Source organism: Perognathus longimembris, chromosome 1, assembly GCF_023159225.1.
Source record: "Perognathus longimembris pacificus isolate PPM17 chromosome 1, ASM2315922v1, whole genome shotgun sequence".
NCBI lineage: Eukaryota > Metazoa > Chordata > Mammalia > Rodentia > Heteromyidae > Perognathus > Perognathus longimembris.
The window spans coordinates 133,816,378-133,838,097 of NC_063161.1; the positions used below are offsets into that span (position 1 = coordinate 133,816,378).

Sequence of the window (21,720 nt, forward strand, 5' to 3'; positions counted from 1 at the left end):
TATTTATAGCACACCACATACCCCTCCCACGAAGGAAGGAGCTGCATGGCCTAACTAGCAAAGTGTCATTTGCTTGTTTTGTCACTGGCTGGGTTACTCCTGCTGACAGGCAGCAAGACAACATGAAGGGAATGTAGACTGAGGTGAGACCTGCATTCGAACCAAAGAAGAACTTGTTAGCCGTGTTTGACCTTGACAAAGCTGGTGCCCACTGGTGTGCCACACTCACCAAACCGACAGGAGTGTTAGAACTGTCTCTCTGGGTAACTGTGGAGACAAGGTAAGGTGACTCACAAAAACAAACATCCAGCAGCCCAGGGATTCACCCCTTAAAAGCTACACTAGAGAAAACCCGGGCAGCATTTATACCACTGATGAGCACAAAATGAGGAGCTAGAACTCATCACTGTTTAATAGAAGCAGTTTGGCAAATGAAACTGGAAGCATCAAGTCCCTGCATGGAAACAACCAATAATATAATAAGAGATGTTTGCTGAAAGGCAGTGGAAACCAGCTCCACGGGGCTAGAGCAAAATGGCGTCCTGGTCTCTGACCAGTGGATAGTGGTCTTCTCAGTCACCAGCAGCCTCCCCAAGGATGATCACAGAAGCCCCAGAGAGAAATGTTCTGTAGTTTCTTTCTGTTCACTATGCTAGCTCCACTCCAATGGCTGACCCAAGGAGGGCTCAGAGTGGGCTCTTCTCTACCATGGCTACATTTCCTGTCTGTCACCCCCAAGCTTTGGTGAGCCATTGTCTATTTAGATCTGGCTTCTCTGCTGAGCTTAAACTGAGTCCAGCTCGAAGTCTGCTCTTAGGGGAACCCTGCTTCTCCTGGGGCCAGCGAGCCTTCAGGAAACATCTGGACCACAAGCACAAAATCCTCCATGAAAGAAGGCGTCCTGCACCCAGCTCCCCTGCAAGGAGATTCACTCCCTGCACCCTGCATACCCCCGCCCCCCCCCGCCCATTGCTGCAGAATCAGGCTCCAACTTTATTAGGTGGAGGAACATCCAGTCTCTTCTGTGTTCAACAGGATGCCCTGGTTAGCAAGATGACGTTAACTTGCTTGAAACAGACTGGGACGGCCACAGCAGAGTACTCCATGGATGCCCCCTTCATCTGGGCTGCAGAAGCCACCTTTTCAGGAAGGTCCTGGGCCCTGCAGTGGGGCTTCCTTGGAAGCCCAGCTCAGGGCAGATGTCTGCAGCCACCATCCCAAGGCCTGGCCCATACATCTTTGGGTAGCTCCAAGACAGAAGCAAATGAAAGGGGTTCCTGCCCACTCTGCTGAATCAGCTCCCATGATTTCTTTCTGCTCCGTTTGCTGCAAGATCCCATGTCTGGCACACAGGAGGACAGGGAGACCCCTGGCTGGCCCTTGTGTCTTCAGGGCTCCAATGCTTACAGAACCATGTCAGTTGTTTGCTGTTACCTCTTGCTGGAAGCGGCTTCTTCTGGCCTCACCCATCCGGCCATGGCTAGGTTGGAACAGGTAAGAAAACGAGAGGGAGAGATTTAAAACATGGGACTGTCTTTGAGACCCTTCCAATCAGCATTGCTCCAGGGTGGAAGGGCTTTCTATTCTTCATCTGGTTCCCACCTTGGGGAGGGCTATGTATCTATCCCCTGGTAACCAGAAGGGAACACAAGGCTTGAGGAGATGAAGATGCATGCCTGGTTATCCAGGAAGTGGCTGAGCCAAAACCAAGCTAGGTCTCACTCTATATCCGGTTAGTTCTAGGGTAACACCATTATTTACAGAAAATCGGGGGGGAAAAAGTGCCTAGCTTCCTCCTGCCCCTTGATGGATAGTCCACGTAGGGAATCTCTGCCTTCACGGCGTTATTCCTGGCCTGGGTACCCATTCTCCTCCCCACTTGTGGCTGTGCCCACACTTGCCTTTAGAAGTAGCTCCAGCTCTCCTCCTAGGCTAACCAAGCCAAGCCTGAGCCCTCAGAGAAGATTGTCCCCATACCCTGCCCCTTGCTTCTGCATACTGGTGTCGTGAGAAGCCTCTCGCTCACTGTCCTTCCCGTGTGCCCATCTTCTCTCTAAGACTGTGGCTCTGGAGGGCTGGGAGAATGGTGCAGCGCGGGCCTGAGGCTGGGGCACCATGATAAGCGATGCATGAACAGAAAGCCTGCTGGCCTCTGCTGGAGCGAGGTGGCAGGAGCCTTCGCAGGCCAGCAGGGCTGGGACCCCTAGCACTCAGTAGTGGGACGCAGCTTGGCTGCTGGAACACAATGCCCTCACCCTGCCGGACAGAGGCCTCATCTCCAATTCAGGGGATTCCCTCACCCTGCTATCCCACTGCCTCCTCTGGGGAGCTGCTTCCTAAGGGCCCTTGGCCTGACCTAAGCCCTGAATGTCCCCTGCCTGCTTCCAGGGGTCAGGTCCCCTGGATGCCACTGTCCCCACAGAAGCAGGGTTTCCCCAGTGGTGTGTAGGCCCACCAGTTTTGCAAGAGCACCATATAAGACAAATGTGCAAATGCTAGAAGCTTCGTGGCCCTGTGAAGGTATTGAAGGTACCAAATGTGTGGAAGGTGCCAAGAGCCTCTGCAGTGAGGGCAGCATGCAGCTTGGTGTTCCCCCAGTCTGCCAAAACTCTCTGAGCACACACACCACCCCATCATTAAGACCTGTGCAACTGTCCCAGGGGGTACCAGGCCATGGAACTCGGGGGAGACACTGCCTGTAGAGGGGAGTAGCATTCCAGAGGCAGGCTGGGGTCCTGTAGGCAAGAAGAGTTCCAGGAAGGGGTCATTAAGACCCAGAGCTCTGGACACCAAGTGCCTTAGAGAAGCAGCTCTGGGGCCATTGGAATGCAGGGAGGAAGGGGAAGATGCGATTCTCCCCATCATTTCCCAGATGCCTACCCCAAAGTCCTTCCACAATATAAAGCTCCTGTCTATCTTGTCTGCCTACATACAGTCCAGAATGTGACATGACAGGGAGCCCTGAGCCTCATCTTGCCCTATACTCTACCCTACAGGAAGGCCAGGTAGGAGATCCATGATGAGGACCCCTTCTCGTCTCCTCTGCACATGACTGCCTTTGCAGTGAAGAAAAATGCATTCAACACATGGAGTGAAGAGCAGGAGCGTTTACACAGAAAGTACGTAGGGACCCAGAGTGCAAGGGTACAGAAAGGCTTTACCTGGGAGGTGACTGGGACATGAGGAATGAGTTCAAGGCTTTAAGGCAAGATGTGGTGGGGAGGGCTAATTTTCTACCAATCCCGAAATGCTCACCTTACTCTGTGTTTAGGGGGTTGCTGGAAAGCCAGTGGAAAAGACATTGCCCAGCCCCTTTGCTTCCAGGTGAGGGCAGGTGACATGCAGTGGCCAGCAGAATGTAAGCAGGGGTTTACGTATGTGTCAGCTCGGGGCAGGGTAGTTGAGAAGTGGCTATGTGGTCTGCTTCCACTACCCCTTTCCCTTCTTCGAGGCAGAAGCCGAAATTCTGAGGGTCCCAGGGATGTAGGGCACCAGAGGAAAGGAGTGAGGGGTCCTGAGTCACTGTGTGAAGCCACGTGCCAACTGGGAGCACGTGGACTGCCAACTGGGAGCACATGCTAACTGGACTATTAGGGAAGACCCAGTTCCTACAAATGCCAATTGGTTTTGGCACCAAGCATCACAAACTGATGTTCCCAGTGGCGGAGGGGGGGGGGGGGGAGGGCGGGGAGGAGGGACAGTAGGCGGGGCCCAGGGGGGTGCAATGGCTTTTTTCCGGGTTCTGCCTGGAACTGGCTATTGCAGGGGGAGGGGGCTCAGGGGGCTCACGCAGGTGGTATGCCAGAGGATCACCTACAGGGCCTGTTGCCCGGGGCTCTGGTGTTGCTGGCGCTGCTCTCAAAGGAAGAGTGGAAGTTGTGAATTGTTTCCTGTAGAATTTGTCTCTCACGCCCCTGTGGAGGAAATTGAAAACAGACACAGAAAGTCTTGTTAAATCTTTTAACCATTAATTCAATTGACACAGTGTTGTTAATATACAACTCATACTTGAAAAAAAAAAACCCATGGGTGTCTTGGGGGAAATAAAGTGATCTAATTGAAAGAGTTTCATAAAAAATGACTAAGTAAGAAGCTCCCCCAGCATCCACAATGTCAGTGCTGTCAGTGCTGGAGAGGCTTCTGGGTGTGGGGTTCCAATTCCCGGGCAAAGAGGAATGAGGTGCAGCTGGGCTGAGGCAAAGGTTCCACATCTTCCTGGTTCTGTGATAAAATCTTAGGTGGACATGTCTGGATGGCAGGTGTCAGTACACAAAGGCCAAGAACAGACAGGAATCAGACAGCCTGGGTTCCAATCCCATCTCTCCCATTTTGCAAGGTGCGGGAACCTGGATAAGATACTTAATGTCTCTGGGTATTGGTCTCCTTGGGTGTATAATGGGGGCAGCAATTGCACCCCAGGTGGGCGCTGCTGCCCTGGGGCCTGGGAGGAACCAGGAGACAGACAGGCCCTGCCCTCGGGGGAAGACAGGGTACACTGAACATGAATGAGAAAAACATATGGTTGGAATACAAGCAAATTAAAAACTTGTCACCTCAGGCAGATTCTCCTCTCCTAGGAGTAAGACCTGTCCATGAAATGAGCCCAAACTTCAAACTTCCTTTTCCTTCATTTCATGAGCTCCCTACCCCCAAGGGGCACTGAAAGGACAGTAAAGACTCTCCCTGTATGCTGGTCCTTGAGAATAACCGTGAGTCATCCACATGGATCTCCAGACTGGGGGCGGGGGTGGGGGGTGGGGCGGGGTACCTGGAGTTCTGCCCTCCAGTGATGGCAGGTGGTACCTGATATTCGCCCCACCCCTGGCTCGGCTGAGCTCCTGTGTGTATGAAATGGGGCAGTTTGACCATCCGTGGCTGCTAGGGAGCTCAACCTGAGTGATGAACGGGACGGCCCACGGCAAGTTGCAGAGGGTGAAGGCCACGTACACTGAGGGATGACAGTGGCTTTATTATTAAGTGCCACCTACAGCCTTACTTGTCTGAGAAATGGGTTAGGGAAGTTGGGGTTTGCTAACGTTAGGATGGAGCTGCTGGCGATTTAAGCCATAAACTAGCCCCTCCCCCACCATCTGCCCGACTGAAGATGATGATAATTGCTCTGGAAGAATCATTGAGTTTGCACAGTTCAGCCTAGGAAGTCCCCAAAGGAAAATAACAAATGGCCATTAACTGCAGGGGGGAAAAAGGTTCAACACATCAAGTATGTAAAGAAATGTAAATGAAAGTCAAGGGCATGGGTTGTTTTCTTTTGAGCCTGTTATTATAATAACTAAGAAGAGGCTGTCAGTATCAGGGTTAGCAAAGACTTGAGTTTGGCTCTCTGACTTGAGGGGCCTGTTTTAGAAGTCTACCCTCAGGAAAACTCGCCAGAGTTGTCTGCTGTAGTACTATTTCCACAAAGTCTGGGTATCCGGCTAGCGGACTAGAGGGAATTCCAAAATTAATTTGGAAAAAATTAATTTAAGCACATCTATGTAAATTTATTATATTAAAAAGAATTCTGCCAGGCATGGTGGTGCATGCCTGAATCCTAGCACTCAGGAGGCTCAGATGAAAGGATCAAGAGTGTGAGACAGGGGCTGGGGATATGGCCTAGTGGCAAGAGAGCCTGCCTCGTATACATGAGGCCCTGGGTTCGATTCCCCAGCACCACACGTACAGAAAACGGCCAGAAGTGGCGCTGTGGCTCAAGTGGCAGAGTGCTAGCCTTGAGCAAAAGGAAGCCAGGGACAGTGCTCAGGCCCTGAGTCCAAGCCCCAGGACTGGCCAAAAAAAAAAAAAAGAGTGTGAGACAGTGAGATTCTGCTTAAAAAAAAACAAAAAAAAAACCTCAAGAAACAACAACAAACTCCCCCCAAAGAGTTCTTAGTTATATAGATAGTTGTGTAGATTTCATGTTCAACAAAGAAAGCAGGATGTAAAATTATAGGTCCAAATTTATCTCAGCCATGTTAAAATAAAATAAAAAACCCAAGCAATTTATGCATAACATGCTACAAGTAAGTAAGGAATCTGCCTCAAAGGGAACAGCATCGGCGTGGGCGTTGGCCTGGGCAACGCCCTAGGTGATGGGTTGATGGTGGTTTCTCATAGGAGAAAACAGGTACCCTTTGTCTCCCTGAGACTGACTTACTTCACTTCACATGATCTTTTCCAGGCCTATCTATTTCTCCCCAGATGACAGGTCATTCCTCCTGATGGGTGAGTACAATCCCATTGCATGTATGGACATGCGCACATACACATGAATGTATGCACACACGCAGGCGTGTATACATGTACATACACGTGTGTACGTACATATATACATATGTATGTACAGGTATATATATATGCACACACACGCATATCCCATTTTCTCCACCCATTTGTCCATAAAGGGCCTTTGGGCTGTTTCCATGCATGTTCACTAATGTACAGTATACACATGGGAGGATTCCAATGATGTTGTTACCCCTTTGAACAACTTACAGTTTAACAAAATGGAAACTAGGAAGCTGTGGAACATGTGTGGCCAGTGGGGGCGGGGCCAAGGGGAGGGGGAGGGTGGTGAACGCAGTCATCACATTCAATGACCATGTGTGAACGTGGAGTCAGGGTGGGGTGGGGAGAGATGTGGGAGAATGATGGGGTGATACTGATCAAAACACATTGTACTCATAAACTGACATGTTGAATTGAAACCTCTCAGAAAAACTATTGAAGGATATTTTTTTTTTTAATGTTCACCATTGGGGCTGGGGATATGGCCTAGTGGCAAGAGAGCCTGCCTCATATACATGAGGCCCTGAGTTCGATTCCCCAGCACCACATATACAGAAAATGGCCAGAAGTGGCGCTGTGGCTCAAGTGGCAGAGTGCTAGCCTTGAGCAAAAAGAAGCCAGGGACAGTGCTCAGACCCTGAGTCCAAGGCCCCGGACTGGCCAAAAAAAAAAAAAAAAAAAAAAAAAAATGTTCACCATTGTTAAAAAAAAAATCTCTTTTGGTACTGCACCAACTTAGTAAAATGGCAATCACAAGAAGGGAAACAGAAGGAAACATTGGCACAGGACTGAGTAAGGACGGCCCTAACTGAGCAGTTTCTGGTTTACCTGTAATGCATACCCCATTTGAAAACACTAAACTAACTTGAAGACTCAAGCCCATACTACAACTCGGAAATGGGGGTGGGCCTGCCTGGTGGTTTCCTGGCTTACAGGTGGAGGGTCCACAGCACTCTGGTAATGATACTGTGCCTGCTCTAATTGCTGATATTCCATTATTTGAGAGCTAGCTTCCTGATCAATATTTATTTTTTTAGGCCACAATGCTCATATGTTTTTTTCCCTAAATGTTTTCTTGATTGTGTAAGAAATGCATTTTTATTACCACCTGTGCCAAGCACATACAGATAGCCAAAAGATTCTTGCACGAAAAGCACGTTGAACATTTCTGTTCCCCCCCCTCATTTCCCTCAGAACCAGCCTTCCTTCCTTCCTTCCTTCCTTCCTTCCTTCCTTCCTTCCTTCCTTCCTTCCTTCCTTCCTTTCGTATGCCAGTACCAGGGATTGAACTCAGGTCCTGGACGCGGTCCCTTGGCTGTTTTGCTCAAGGTTGGCACTCTACCACCTAAGCCACAGCTGCATTTGTGGCTTTTGGGTGGTTAAATGGAGATAAAAGAGTCTCACAAACTTTCCTGCACAGGCTGGCATCGAACCTTGATCCTCAGATCTCAGCCTCCACAGTAGCTAGGATTAAAAGTGTGAGTGAACCAGTGGTGCCTGGCACCCATTTCGTTTCTTTAGAATGTTCCTTGTGTTTCCATAGCCCCTGCGTGCTGTGGCATTGGTGGGTGAGCAAAGCCTGTGTTGGTGTCTGTGTTCTCTTGAGCCACACTGATGCAGTCCTGGCAAAGCCTGAGTGGCCCGAGCAAAGGCCTGTGTGATGTTGAGGAGGAGCTCCCGCTCCACAGCAGTCAGAGGCAGGAGGCCTGGATGCAAGGCCAGGCAAGGCGGGCCCCTGAGTGGCTGAGGCCGAGGGCATCTTCAGGGCTCTGAGAGCCACTTGTAGCCTGGGCAGTCATTAAGATTGACCCTTTATCATGTTCAACTTTAGCACACATTTTCTCTACCGCATGCTGTGACATTACCTGGCTCTATTTTCCCCAGGAAGGGGCCCTGTCCTGCCCTTTCCCCAGGTGCTGCGTGAGATGGCCCAGTGTGGGAGGATGGGGCCACCCGCGGGAAGAACCTGAGTGGAACTGGGCAGCCCCCTTGGTTCTGTACTGCAGAGGTGTGGCAGGTATCCCGGGGGGAGCTAGTGGGAGCTGGGGTCCCAGGAAGGACCACCAACAGCTGTCCCTTCTGCACGATGTGAGGCCCAGACTAAGCAGGGAGTTGGACTGATGATTCTGAAAGGAAGGTCACAGAAGGTTCCAGAGTGCATAAAGACCGATAGCCTCCTGTGGGGTAAACTCGCAACATTCCCACACCGCCTTGGCAGGGCAGATATGCCGAGGGCTCTCTCCTGTGTGGGAACGGGTGATGGCCGGGGGCCGAGCCACCCTTGCCAGCCAACCCTGGACATCAGTTCTCTGGGCGATGCCCTGCCTAACTCTAGTGATGGAGCAGCTGCCGCCTACTCCCTCCTCCGGGCTCCATGTCTAAGAGCAGAGCAGAAGCAGTGCTGGTCTGGAAGCTGGGGGCCACTGCCTACCCAAGGCCAGGGGTTCCCTCCAACCTAAGCCTCTGCTGCCTCTTCAGCCAGACCCAGCGGGTGTGAGGACCCCTGCCCCGGACGCTGCCATGAGCACTGGTGTATGAGTGACTTGTGAATGATAAAGAGCCGTAGCAATAGTTATCTGCTGCTGGCGCTGCAAGTCTGGTCAGCACGCCATGCACGTCTGGTTAGTACACTGCGCAGGCTGGCCATACGCAGAGAACAGGAAAGCGGGCAGGCTCCCTGACATCAGCCCGAGGGACAGCCACCAGCGCCTCAACAGAAGGAAAGAAGAGCTGGAGGCTGGGAAGGGTTGAAGGCAGAGATGCCCACAATGGTTATCTTCACACCCAGACAAGATGCAATTGTCAGGCAGTGTAAGCCACAGGGGCAAGACAGGAGGCCTAGCCTTCCTGGGGCCCTCTGTGGTGTGTGCGCCTTCCTGCTGCTGTTTCAGCTTTAAAGCTGATGGGCAGAAATTCAACATTAGACAAAACCATGGGTGGGGCCACATTGATGATAGTGATTGACAGCTCTGGGTGCCAGGAACCCTTCCGGCAGCCATCTCCATACCCTACAGGCGACGACAGCGAGGTTCAGAACGAGCAGGCCCTGCCCGAGGTGCCAGCCTGCCTGAACATGGGGCTTCGCACCCCCACTGCTTCCAAGGGTGACTCCCCACACTGTGGGTTGGCATCCCCAGAGGGACAGCTTTATTTTAGTTGAACGACCACCACCATGCGGAGAGAGATGTGGAAAAGGAACAGGTGGGCACAGAGGTGCTAAGGGCCTGGTTCGGAGTGTGTGAGACCATGGTCCATTGGCCACAATGGGCCCAGGACCCTCATGAGGGGCTCAGCAGTCCCAACAAGGAAAGAAAGAAGGCTGAGAATGACAGTACCTTGCCTGCGTTCAGCTCGGAGATAGCCGCCAGGATCTGTTGTCGGGAGCCGTCGGTCTTAATGCCCAGCTCCTGCAGGTCGCCGTCGGTGAGTGTAAGGAATGCTTCCATGTCCACCTTGGGGGGGGGGGGGAGGAGGAGGGGTCTATCACCATGCCAACACAGCGGAAACACTGGTGACTGGTCCTGACTGGCCACCTCCCAGACCTGGCCATTTCCTGACTCCACCCAGCCCAACCCCTGGCTTTCCAAATGGGGCCTCATGGGAAGACCCTTAAAGCACAACAGTGAGGACGATCCCCAAGACGGGAACCCATGCCGCCAGAGGGTCGGCGCAAGTCCTCTAGGGAAGTCCGTTCTGTTGGGACTTGCTCAAGTCCCAGCACTGGACACCACCCCGGAAGGTGTGGGTACGTGGAAGTACTCACCCGGTCTCCCTCCCAGTGGGCAAGAGAGGTGCAGACTGTGAAAAGATAGAGAAAATAAGCAGAAGCAAGAAAGGAGAGAAGGGACGGGAGATCGGAGGCAGAGATGCCAAACCAGCAGGTCCAAGCACTGTACAGTGCTTGCTTTTGATGGTGAAGCAAGACCAGCCTGAACCGGGCCTGGGTCTGGGCCTGGGCCTGGAAAGGCAGCTGGGACTCTACTCCAGGAGAGAAGCTCACAGGCCCCTGTCCTGCAAGGTAGGATGAAGGAAGCATACTCATCACCAGCACATGGGACAACTGCAGCCTCAGTAGAGAGTGAGGGGGTCGGACAGAGAGCAGGCTTCCCTGCCCAGGCAGGTTCTGATCCTACATGTTCTATAGTGCATGTGGAATTCAGATGTGATGGCTAGAGCTCTGGAAGCCACACTGACTTAGGAAACGAGAGCCATACACTTAGTAATGGTGGAGGAGAGAGCCGGAAGGAGCCTGGACGATTTGATCAAGATATAGTTTTTTTTTTTTAAATACATGTAGCCAAATCTGACCTATTCTAATACAGGTAAAAAGATGCGAATGGTGAGTCTTTTTTCTTGAGTTTCACTCAGACAAGAGGAGAACATGTGGTAACCTATTTCCTGATCTGATGGCCGAGCGCATAACGACTGGGGTTTTCCCAGGGCTGGGCTGGGGCAGTGCCATTCACACACCAGGCACTTGGGGACCCTGCAGGGGGACAGGGCCTCTGGGGGTGGGGTGGGGCAGAGGCCCGAGCAGTGGGGATGGATGGGCTAACTCTCACTTGAGCCTCCATGGGAACATGGGGGGGTGACCTCACATGGGGGGGGACACCCCCAGTTCCAACCAGCTGGTGAGTTTCACAGAGGGCAATCCTGCCGAGGAGAACATGGCTGCGCTGGGCTTTCACAGAGCAGGCACCTGTGCAGCTGCAGATCGAGCACGGTCTCTCTCGCCCACTCGCTCACTCACCTACCTGGGGTGAGTAAAGGCCTCCAGCCACCCTGGGCACTGCCTCCCAGCCTGCTCAACATGTCTGCTCACCCTGCCTGCTGACCCTTGAGTGCTGTGGTGGGAATACGCCTCAGCTCTCTGCACCAGGCCCGGGGCAGCCGCTCTGAGCCAGGACAGGCAGGCACCGTAGCATGCCAACCGATGGGGGGGAAAGTCAGAATGACGGGGGACACCGTGGGAAACGGAGGCCACTGGGAGGGGTGCTGGGCCATAGGCTGCTGGAATGCCAGGGGCGAGGGGGCGTGGGACCAGCAGCGGCGGTGGCAACCAGGAAAGAATTCTCAGGAGTGGCAACATCCTCGCTGCCCTTGGAAATGGCTAGAGGCGGGAAGGACAGTCAGGACAGGCGGAGAGAGTCAGGACACAAGGAGGAGAGGCGCCCACCCAGCCGCCTCCTGAGCCAGGGCACAAAGGCCTCAAGGCGCCCGCAGCTTGCTGGGGGTGCTAGGAGGCTCTGGGGGAGCCTCTGCACTGAGGACAGGGTTCACATGCTAAGCCAGTGATACCTCCCACCCCCCACCCCGCGCCGCTGGCAAACACATTCGCTTTTGTGACAGTTGTCACTGAGGTGTAACTCATCTATAATACGATGCGATGCATGACCTTCGGTTTGATCACAGCTACGTATCCATCAACAATCTCGGTTTTAGGACATTTCCACCATCCCCCAAAAGAAACCCTGCCCTCCCCCACTCCTTGGCACCCATTACCCTGCTTTCTGTCTCTTTGGATGGGTGCTTCTTATAAACAGAACCAGACCCTAACACGGCCTCTGAGACTGTTTCTGTTTTCACTTAGCATAATGTCTTAGAGATCTCTCTGTGGGTCAGTATTTCTCTCTCTTTCTCTCTCTCTGGTCGGTTGTGGGGCTTGAACTCAGAGCCTGGTTGCTGTCCCTAAGCCCTTTCTGCTCAAGGTTAGTGCCCTACCGCTTTGAGCCACAGCACCATTTCCCATTTTCTAGAGATAAGAGTCTCATGGACTTTCCTGCCCAGCCTGGCTTTGAACGGCAATTCCCAGATCTCTGCCTCCTGAGTAGCTAGGATTACAGGTGTGAGCCACCAGTGCCCAGCCCAGTATTTCTCTTTTTAATGGCTAAGCACTGTTCCCTCTCTAGAGGCAGATGTTATTTAGCCTTTCCCAGGTGACACACATTTGAGCTGTTTCCACTTTGGGCTGGAAAGATTGTGGCTGTGAATGTCTGTGTGCAGGCTCTGTGTGGCCCTGTCTCCACTTCCTCAGGGACACACCTAGGAGTAGGTCTCTCAGGTCTTAGTAACTCAGGGTCTGAGCTCTGTCTCTGAGCTTCTTTTGCTCAAGGCTAGCACTCTACCACTTTGAGCCACAGCTCCACTTCTGGCTTTTTGGGTAGTTAATTGGAGCTAAGAGTCTCGTGGGCTTTCCTGCCCAGGTTGGCTTTGAAACTCAATCGTCAGATCTCAGTCTCCTAAGTAGCTAGGATTACAGGCATGACCCACTGGCACCCACCAAGCCATGTATTTTACACGTTGGCTTTCAGTGCTTGTAAGTGGACAGGAAGCCTCCGGTGACCCCACGCCTACGTGTGAGTCACCTGTACAGGCTCTGCTTAGCCTCCAGTGATCCCAAGCCTACAATGTGTGGGTCACCTGCACAGGCTCTGCCTGGGCCCCTTTTAAGCCTGCCAGCCAAACCCATTTTCAGGGAAGACACAAACATTTCCAGAAAGATCAGAGCTCAAAGTGACAAAGTTCCATGATCACGAAGCACACCACAGGCCTGCAGGCGCTCAGGGTGCTGGGCTGATGTACAAACCCAGGCCTGCTTCCTCTGCTGCCTCAACGCAAGGTACACAACTAGACCTGCGCTCCTGTACCAAGACATCAGTGACCTACAGCCCCACACGGAGCCACCCTTACCTCCTGCTCCTCAAAGATGGGCTGGTACTTCTCAAGTGATAATTTCTTAAGGATTCCAGTCAGTTCATCTTTGAGAGAGAGAGAGAGAGAGAGAGAGAGAGAGAGAGAACATTTTGGAATTTGGTAAACTGTGACAAAAGTGCTCTCCAGAGCTCTATTAACAGTGGTCATCTTATTTCACATGCAGTTCTACAAGAAACTCAGCACAGAAAGCGATGTGGCATTTGCTTCTGCAGCTGTACCGCTCACCTGCCAGGCAGCCCCTGGCACCCCCAAAAACCCCAGCTGCAAGGACAAAGTGTGGCAGGGCTGGCGCTCCTGGCGGCAGTGGTCAGATGCGTGGCTCCAGATTAGACCCCCACCTCCTCGTGCAAAGCTGCAGCCAACGCCCCTGCCAAGGCCAAGGCCCTGATCCTCAGCTGTCTGAGAAAGGACATAGAAAGCAGGAAGAAGTCTGTAGACAGAGTCGGGGGTGGGGGCGTGGCTTGGTTGTAGATACTGTGGCTTTCTAGAAGGATGCATTTGAGTGGGGTGGCCGAGGCCACAGGCCCCAAGCAGAGAAAGATGTAGATCAAAGCAGGCAGGATGAAGAATGAAAACAAGCCCAGGCACTGGTGGTTCATGCCTGTAATCCTAGCTACTCAGGAGGCTGAGGTCTGAGGATTGAGGTTCAAAGCCAGCCCAGGCAGAAAAGTCCGTGAGACTTTATCGCCAATCAACTACTCACGCACACACACACACAAAGCATGAAGTGGCGCTGTGGCTCAAATGGTAGAGTGCTGACTTTGAGCACAAAGAGAGTCAGGAACAGTGCCCAGGCACTGAGCTCAAGTCCCAGGACCATCAAAAACAGACAGAGAGGGAGGGGGGGAGGAAGGAAAGAAGGAAGAAAACAGGAAGGAAAAAGGAAGAAAGAAAAGAAAAGCAGCATTTTTTTTTGTAGGGGAGGAGGGCAGGAAGAAATATGTATCCACGGGTTCAGTAAGGATTTCCCAGACCAGGCCCTGCAGACTTAACCTGTACCCAAACAGATGGACTACATGCAGCCTGCCAGGGTACGGCAGCAAGGACAGAGGGGGCAGGGTGGGGGTGACATGGGGGACAGGAGGATGCTGTTCTACTGAGGGGAGTGGGGAAGGTCTCCTTGAACAGGTGACACCCAAGCAGTACATGCAGCAAGCTCTGCAGGTATCTGGGGGCAGAGCACATGGCAGCATGCAGGGACAGGAAACAGTAAGTGCAAAGGTCCTGGGAGCCGTGGATGCATTCACAGAAGAGAGTGGCAGGCCTCAGTTCCTCTTTTTTGCCCCTTCACAGTTGGCAGTGGCTGGCAAAGTGCCCAAATGCATGCTGGGGATGTAGGATGGAGAGCACCCCATCATGAGGTGGTTGGGGGGGGGGGACATTGGGAAGACTGATGGATGACGCTCACCTTGGAACCCTCAACATGGAGGTACAGGGTTTGCTCTTTCTAGCCAGCTGGTGAGACAGGCCCTAATGGCTGTCTTCACCGGCAGAGGGAAAGAGAGGTACAGAAAGGCCTGGCTCTGGCTTCAGGGGGGAGGTGAAGTCATGCTGCTAACCCCACACTTCACCATGGTGTGTGCTGTGGTGAAGGCCACCAGCAAGGGAGGTGGATAGAGAGGATGGCTGGCCGGCCCTGCCTAAGGGACAGGGGAAGGCTTTGAACAGAGAGTTGCTGAGAATCCAATCCCCATCCACACGGAATCCACTGCACCTTCCCAGCCCCATGCCAGGCCTCTGCCCCTGCCATTCCCTCCACTGCCTCCTCCACTGCCCCATGCTGTCGATGCTTAACAACAGACCACAGGCTCTCCAAAAAAGAGCCGGCCTCCTGCACCATACTGGGATTGAACCCATGGCCACAGGTGCTCTGCCACTTGAGCTCTGCCCTAGTCCTTTTGTTTTTGGTTTGTGTTCGAGGTACAGTCTTACAAACTTGGCCTGGGCTGGCCTCAAAGTCCCCAGTCCTCCTGCCTTTGCCTCCTGAGGAACTGAGATTACAGGCATGTGCCACTGCGCTTGGCTCAGGTTTCACTGCAATGAAGGATGTGCTATGTGTGGCTAAGTAATACTCACGAACCACACGGCACTGCTTAGTGTAAATCCCACAGAGCCCACTGAGTCTCACCAAATGCATCCAGTTGCATAACAGACATGCATGTTAGCTCTTAGTGGTGTTGATGTGAGCAAGGAAGAAAATACAACAACAAAGACAGATGCTGGAACTTCCTATGCACACCTGGGTTGAATCAGATGATGGTTTTCAAACCCTGTGCTGTTCACAGTATAGTGACTACAAACCAGACATTTTCAAGCTATTAATGCTTTCTTCCTCACTGTCTGGATTATGTTGGTCAGTCTACCAAACAATATGCTGCGTCCTGATTTGTGTGATTTGTGTTTGTGTCCGTTTCTGTGATGTCCCTGAGAGGGAGCTGGGAGGGGGCACGGCAGGACACACGGCTCCTCACACGTGTGCCCGTCACACGGACAGAAACAATCTTAAGGACACGGGCAATGGTCAAGTGGATCAAAAGGTTGGTTAACAACACATCTTCTCTTACAGTCAACGTCCTCTTACTAGACTGTACAGAAACTGTAAGTTCATATAGGTTAACAAGTTTAACCTCATCTCCTGTACACAGACATGAGCTCTGGCACATGCCTTAGCCCCCCCCAAGTTCCCCGAGGTCTGCTCTTCCTTGAGTCCTGCGCCACCTACGCCCATTGCCCAGGGCCTAGCCTGACCGCCCTGCGCTGTGTGGTGCTGGATGTTGACCGTGCATTGTGTAAAGGTACCATATTTTTTGGATCCATTCATCTGTGGAGGGGCATCTGGGTTGTTTCCATATTTTGGCTATTGTGAATTGTGCCGTGATAAACATGGAAGTACAAATGTCTTTTTGATATCTTGGGACTTGCTGTTTAGGATAGATGCCTAGGAGTGGTATGGCTGGGTCATAGGGTAGGTCTATATTGAGCTTTTTGAGAAAGCTCCATACTGTTCTCCAAAGTGGTTGTACTAATTTGCACTCCCACCAACAATGGAGAAGGGTTCCTCTTTCCCCGTACCCCCTCCAGCATTTGTTGTTGCCTGAGTTCAGGGTATAGGCCATTCTAACTGGGGTGAGGTGGTATCTCAGGGTTGTTTTTATTTGCATTTCCTTTACTACCAGGGATGTTGAACATTTCCTCATATGTTTCTTTGCCATTTTTATTTCTTCTCTTGTGAAGTCTCTCTTTAGCTCCTTTGCCCATTTCCTAATTGGTTTATTGGGCTTGGAGGGGCTTAAGTTTTTTGAGTTCTCTGTAGATGACAGATATTAGGCCTTTGTCTGTTGCTGTGCTGGTAAAGATCCTTTCCCATATGGTTGGCTGTCTTTCTGTTTTGGTGGCTATGTCCTTAGCTGTGCAGAAACTTTTTAATTTGTAGTAGTCCCATTTGTCGAGTCTTTCCCCTATTTGTTGTGCCCCTGGGACTCTATTCAGGAAGTTCCTTCCTGTGCCTATAAGTTCTAGCATCTTTCCTACTCTGTCCTTCAGTAGTTTCAAGGATTCAGGTCTGATACTGAGGTCCTTGATCCATTTTGAGTTGATCTTGGTGCATGGTGATAGGCTTGGGTCTACTTTGAGTTTTCTGCACATAGCTACTTTCAGCTTTTTTGGTGGTTAATTGAAGATAAGAGTCTCACAGATTTCCCTGCCCTGGCTGGATTTGAACCTCAGTCCTCTGGTCTCAGCCTCCTGGGAAGCTAGGATTGATTATAGATGTGAGCCACAGGCACCTGGTTAGCACTTCCATTTTACTTTGCGGACCTCCCTCCCTCTTCGAACCCACGCCACATGGGCAGGGGGATTGGACCCCCGTCTTCCACCTCCTGGACACAGGGATGGGCAGACAAGGATGGGCAGGGGAGGGTTCATACACATAGCCAAGCAGGGTCACGACCCTTACCCTAAGGCTTTGCTTGGATGGACCTACAGGAAAAGCAGCACTCGTTCTGCTTGGATGCAACATGAACAGGATGACCAGGCTGGCCTGAAGCTGTGTGTCCGCGCTTGGAGAGAACCTATCAGATATGGAGAGGCGCCTGGACCCGGACATGTCTGAAACACACCCCTGCCTAGCCCATCAACTGAGCCAATGAATGTGCTTTTTTTCCCCCCCTTAAACCAATGTGAGTCAAGATCCCCTGACTTGCAGCCAAAAAGAAATCCTGACTTGTACAGGGTTCAGGGAATGTGGATGTTTTGGAGCCTGACAAGCAAGTGTCACAGGTGTAGGCTTGGGCCCATAAACAAGACTGCCTACATCCAAAAACTTATGGGAGCTACCACATCATTCCCACAGAGAAGACAAACACAAGGAGAGCCCGTGCTGGTGGTTCCCATCTGTAATCCCAGCTACTCAGGGGGCTGAGATTTGAGGATCATGGTTTGAAGTCAGCCCAGGAAGGAAAGTCTATGAGACTCTTAGCTCCTATTAACAAGCACAAAGCTATAGTGGAACTGTGGCTTAATCAGGTAGGGTGCCAGCCCAAAGTGAAAACATCAAGCAAGGACAAAAGGCCCTGAGTTCAAGCCCTAGTACCAGCACAGAACGAAAACAAAAACCCCACAAGGTAGAACAGAGATGGAAGAGCCGTGTTTAAGTTCTTAAAACCCTGACCATGCAGCTGGGCACCAGTGGCTCAGGCCTGTAATCCGAGCTGCTCGGGGAAGTGATATTGAGAATTGTGGTTTGAAGCCAGCCCTGGGGAAGAAACATCTATGAAATTCCTATCTCTAATTAATCACGTACACACACACACACACACACACACACACACACACACACACACACAGCCAAAAGAAGAGCTGTGGCTCAAGTGGCAGAGAGCTAGCCTTGAGCAAAGAAACTCAGGGACAGAACCCAGGCCCTGAGTTCAAGCCCCAGAGCCAAGACAAAACAAAAAACAATCCTGACCAAGAATGGCCCTGGCCATGAAGGGCGCGGGTGGTGAGGAGCGGCTGGGCTGGGTGGGGAGGGTGGGGGGACCCCCAGGTACTCACCCTCATCCGTAATGGTACCGCTGCTGGAGCCCCCACTGCTCTTGGACTGCCGGTGGGAGGAGGAGGAGGACAGGGAGGACTCTGCCGCGTGACCCTTGGGGGAGGGGGAGGGTGTGAGCGTGGGGGAGGTGCTTTTGGAGGTGGTAGACGTTCCAGAAGGAGGCCGAGGGCTACCATCCAGTTTCTGAGGAGATGGGGGGTGGGGGGGTGGGAGGAGGTAGGGGAAGAGAACAAAATGAGAATTCAAAATTCAAGTGAGAAAAACACGGGCAGACAGGAAAGATAAAACACACCAAGGTACAGTTGTTAAGGGACATCCATACTGTTCTGATGATGGACAGACAGGGCAGATGGAGACTCCAGCTGGCTGCCATTGTCACAGAGCCTCCCCCTTCCTGGAGTAAGTGGGAGACTCAACATGGATCAAACTCCCGGCCTAAAACTGAACCTCAACACCCTCAAAGGAACAGAAAGATGAAGTAGGGCTGGAGTGGGATTCAAGGAGAAATCACTAACAGAAATTTCTGGAAACCCCTCAAATGACTGTAAACTAAAAATAAACAAATAAATACTCCTAAATAATAAGCCAATTCTCAAGGAGAATCTCAGGGGAAGAAAAAAAAACATTTTGAGTTAAAATAATATATTAAAATGGTGGGGGGCCAGGAGTTTGGCCTAGTGGTAGAGTGCTTGCCTAGCATGCACAAAGCCCTGGGTTCAATTACCCAGCACCGTATAAACAGAAAAGGCCCAAGTGTGGCTCAAGTGGTAGAGTGCTAGCCTTGAGCAAAAGAAGCTCAGGGACAGTGCCTAGGCCCTGAGTTCAAGCCCCAGGACTGGCAAAAAAAAAAAAAAAGTCTCATGGACTTCCTTCTGGGCTGGGAATATGGCCTACTGGCAAGAGTGCCTGCCTCGCATACATGAAGCCCTGGGTTCAATTCCCCAGTACCACATATATAGAAAAGGCCAGAAGTGGCGCTGTGGCTCAAGTGGCAGAGTACTAACCTTGAGCAAAAAGAAGCCAGGGATACTGCTCAGGCCCTGAGTCCAAGCCCCAGGCCTGGCAAAAACAAACAAAAAAATGGTGGGATGCAGGAAAAGCTGCACTTAGAGGTCAAATAGTATCATTGAGTGTTTGTACTAGAAAAGGAGAAGGCAGGTATGTTGACATCTACCTATAAGCCAAGCACTCAGGAGGCCAAGGAAGGAAGGTAATGAGGCCAGCCTGGGCCACACAGTAAGACCTCATCTCAGATAGTCCCACCCTAAACCCTCACCCCCAAAAACAAAGAAGAGAGAAGAAAGATCCCTAAGGAGAATAGTAGTTCTGTTCTAAGAAACTAGAGAAAGATGAAACCCAAATCAAGGAGAAGGAAATTATGTGACTGCCACAGAAAAGAAACTAAAAACAGAAGCAATAGAGGAAAAAAAGTTGGTCCAATGAAAATATCAAGAAAATTTATACACCTTTAGCCAGATTGAGCACACAAGACAGAGGTCACAAATCACCAATATTATCAGAGGTAAGGAAATATTCCTTCAGATTCCTTACTTTTGAATTGACAATAAGGAAAACTGCTAACTCTATACTGCAAATCCAACAAACAAGGCAATTCCTTGAAAGACAGAATATGAGTCTTGCTCAAGAAGAAATAGATAGCTTAAATAGTCCTATCTCTCTGTCTACCTACCTACCTACCTACCTATCTATCTAATCTATATAGAACCTCCTTCCTTCCTTCCATCCATCCTTTCTTCTTTTTTTTTGCTGGTCCTGGGGTTTGAACTCAGGGCCTGGGCACTGTCCCTGAGCTTCTTTGTGTTCAAGGCTAGCACTGTTCTACCACTTGAGCCACAGTGCTATTTCCACCTTTATCTGAGTAGTTTATTGGAGATAGGAGTTGCATGGACTTTCCTGCCCCAGCTGGCTTAGAACCCTAATCCTCAGATCTTAGCCTCCTGAGTAGCTGGGGTTACAGGCATGAGCCACCAGTGCTTGGCCAGAACTGAAGGCAGATCTTATTAAATGAGTACAGGGAAGAAAGCAATACCACTGCTACACGGTCTCTTCCGGAAAAACCAAAGAGGAGGCGGCTCTTCCCCACTCCCTGCTTGGGCCACATAGCCATTTGAGGATGTCATGACACCGCCTTTGCTTTGCATGGTTTCTGACAAGCCTGCTTCATGTCATGCTTGTTTTTGTCTCTTGGAATATGATTTCTTTTGACTGTGGCTGCCTTCGATGTTTCTCTTTGTCTTGTTTTCAGAAGTTTGAATGCAGCATATCTAGGTGTGTTCTTTTCTACATGTTTCCTGTTTACTGTTCTCTGAACCGATTCCCATTTGTCACTGGAGAAACGGTGAGCCATCATTTCTCTGATGAATTGGATGTTAAATGGCTCTCAGTGATCATGTGCTGAAGGCAATTATTTAAATAATCCTTCTGTTCTCCTCTTCCCTCTCTCTATTTTCATGTTCGTCACAGCACTGGCCCAGAATTTTGCTATACTTTTTTTTGGGGGGGGGGTTAAAATCTTCTTTGTGGGGGTTGGGAATATGGCCTAGTGGCAAGAGTGCTTGCCTCATATACATGAAGCCCTGGGTTCAATTCCCCAGCACCACATATATAGAAAACGGCCAGAAGCGGCGCTGTGGCTCAAGGGGCAGAGTGCTAGCCTTGAGCAAAAAGAAGCCAGGGACAGTGCTCAGGCCCTGAGTCCAAGGCCAGAACTGGCAAAAAATAAAATAAATAAATAAAAATAAATCTTCTTTGTGTTTTAGCTAGGGTAATTTTCATCTGCTGATCTATCTTCAAGTTCACTCATTTTATCCTTGGCTGTGTCAAGTTTGAGATGTCTGTTAAAGGTGTACGAAGATTGCTGGGCAGAAGTGCAAAATTCTATCGGGGAGTGGGGGAAACCTTAAAGCAAAAGGGCTGGGGTATACCTCAAGTGGTAGAGTAAGCACCTGCACAACAAACAGGAGATCCCAGAGTTTAATACTCAGGAAGGAGGAGAAAAGGAAAAAGAAGACAAAGACTAAGACTAAGAGGAGGAGAAGGAGGAGGAGGAGGAAGAAGAAGAGAAGCTACTCATGTGATCTTGTGTTGCATTTTCCATGAGCGCCTTGGTCATGCTAGTCACAATTATTTAAAACTCCCTGACTTCCAGCAAGCCGGTCACACTACCTTATTCTCATCACAGCTTTGCTCCTTGGGAGTAGTTTTCTTCTTGCCTTTCCATTTGTCTTGTAATTTTTGCTAAAAGTTGGCCATCGTGTGCATCAACATAGCAACGATGAAAAGATTTTCTATCAGGAAGAAAGGCCACCTATGGCATTCCTTCAACGCCTTTTCCCACAGTGTACCCCAGAAAGGCACTGCCAACCAGCTGTCCATACTCTTAACAATTCTCTCCTCTCCGTCTTCCCGTACGGACGTCCCCTGACACAGCCTCTGCCTGCCCAAGGCAGCCAGTGCCTGTCGGAGGATGGCACCTCTGGGGTGGGTATGGAAGGGATGGGTAAAGATAGGGTGGGGCAAGATTCTCAGAAATGCCAGCATCGTCCTCCAGTCCCTGGTGCAGGAGAGTGGCTGAACTTCCCGCCCCTCCACTTCATAGCTCCCATGCCCAGCAGTGGCGTGTGCACATGCGTTCACAGCTTGCTGGC

The 21,720-nt window shown here is 51.1% G+C and overlaps 1 protein-coding gene and 1 long non-coding RNA gene across 2 annotated transcripts in view; one reads left to right on the forward strand and one right to left on the reverse strand.

Annotated features, from left to right (window-relative positions):
* Positions 1–989: 989 nt before the first annotated feature.
* Positions 990–21,720, reverse strand: part of Anks6 (ankyrin repeat and sterile alpha motif domain containing 6) — a 50,556-nt gene continuing 29,825 nt past the window's right edge. The window contains exons 12-16 of the mRNA XM_048337737.1: positions 18,052–18,235; positions 12,976–13,043; positions 9,621–9,737; positions 3,818–3,914; positions 990–1,480 (exon numbers count right to left, since the gene is read on the reverse strand). Coding sequence (XP_048193694.1) covers positions 1,431–1,480; positions 3,818–3,914; positions 9,621–9,737; positions 12,976–13,043; positions 18,052–18,235 — 516 coding nt within the window. The 3' untranslated portion in view covers positions 990–1,430. The remainder of the gene's footprint in view (positions 1,481–3,817; positions 3,915–9,620; positions 9,738–12,975; positions 13,044–18,051; positions 18,236–21,720) is intronic.
* On the forward strand, positions 5,537–5,978 carry LOC125345878. The gene is made up of 2 exons (XR_007209809.1): positions 5,537–5,588; positions 5,807–5,978. It is a non-coding gene; the product is annotated as an uncharacterized LOC125345878 (long non-coding RNA).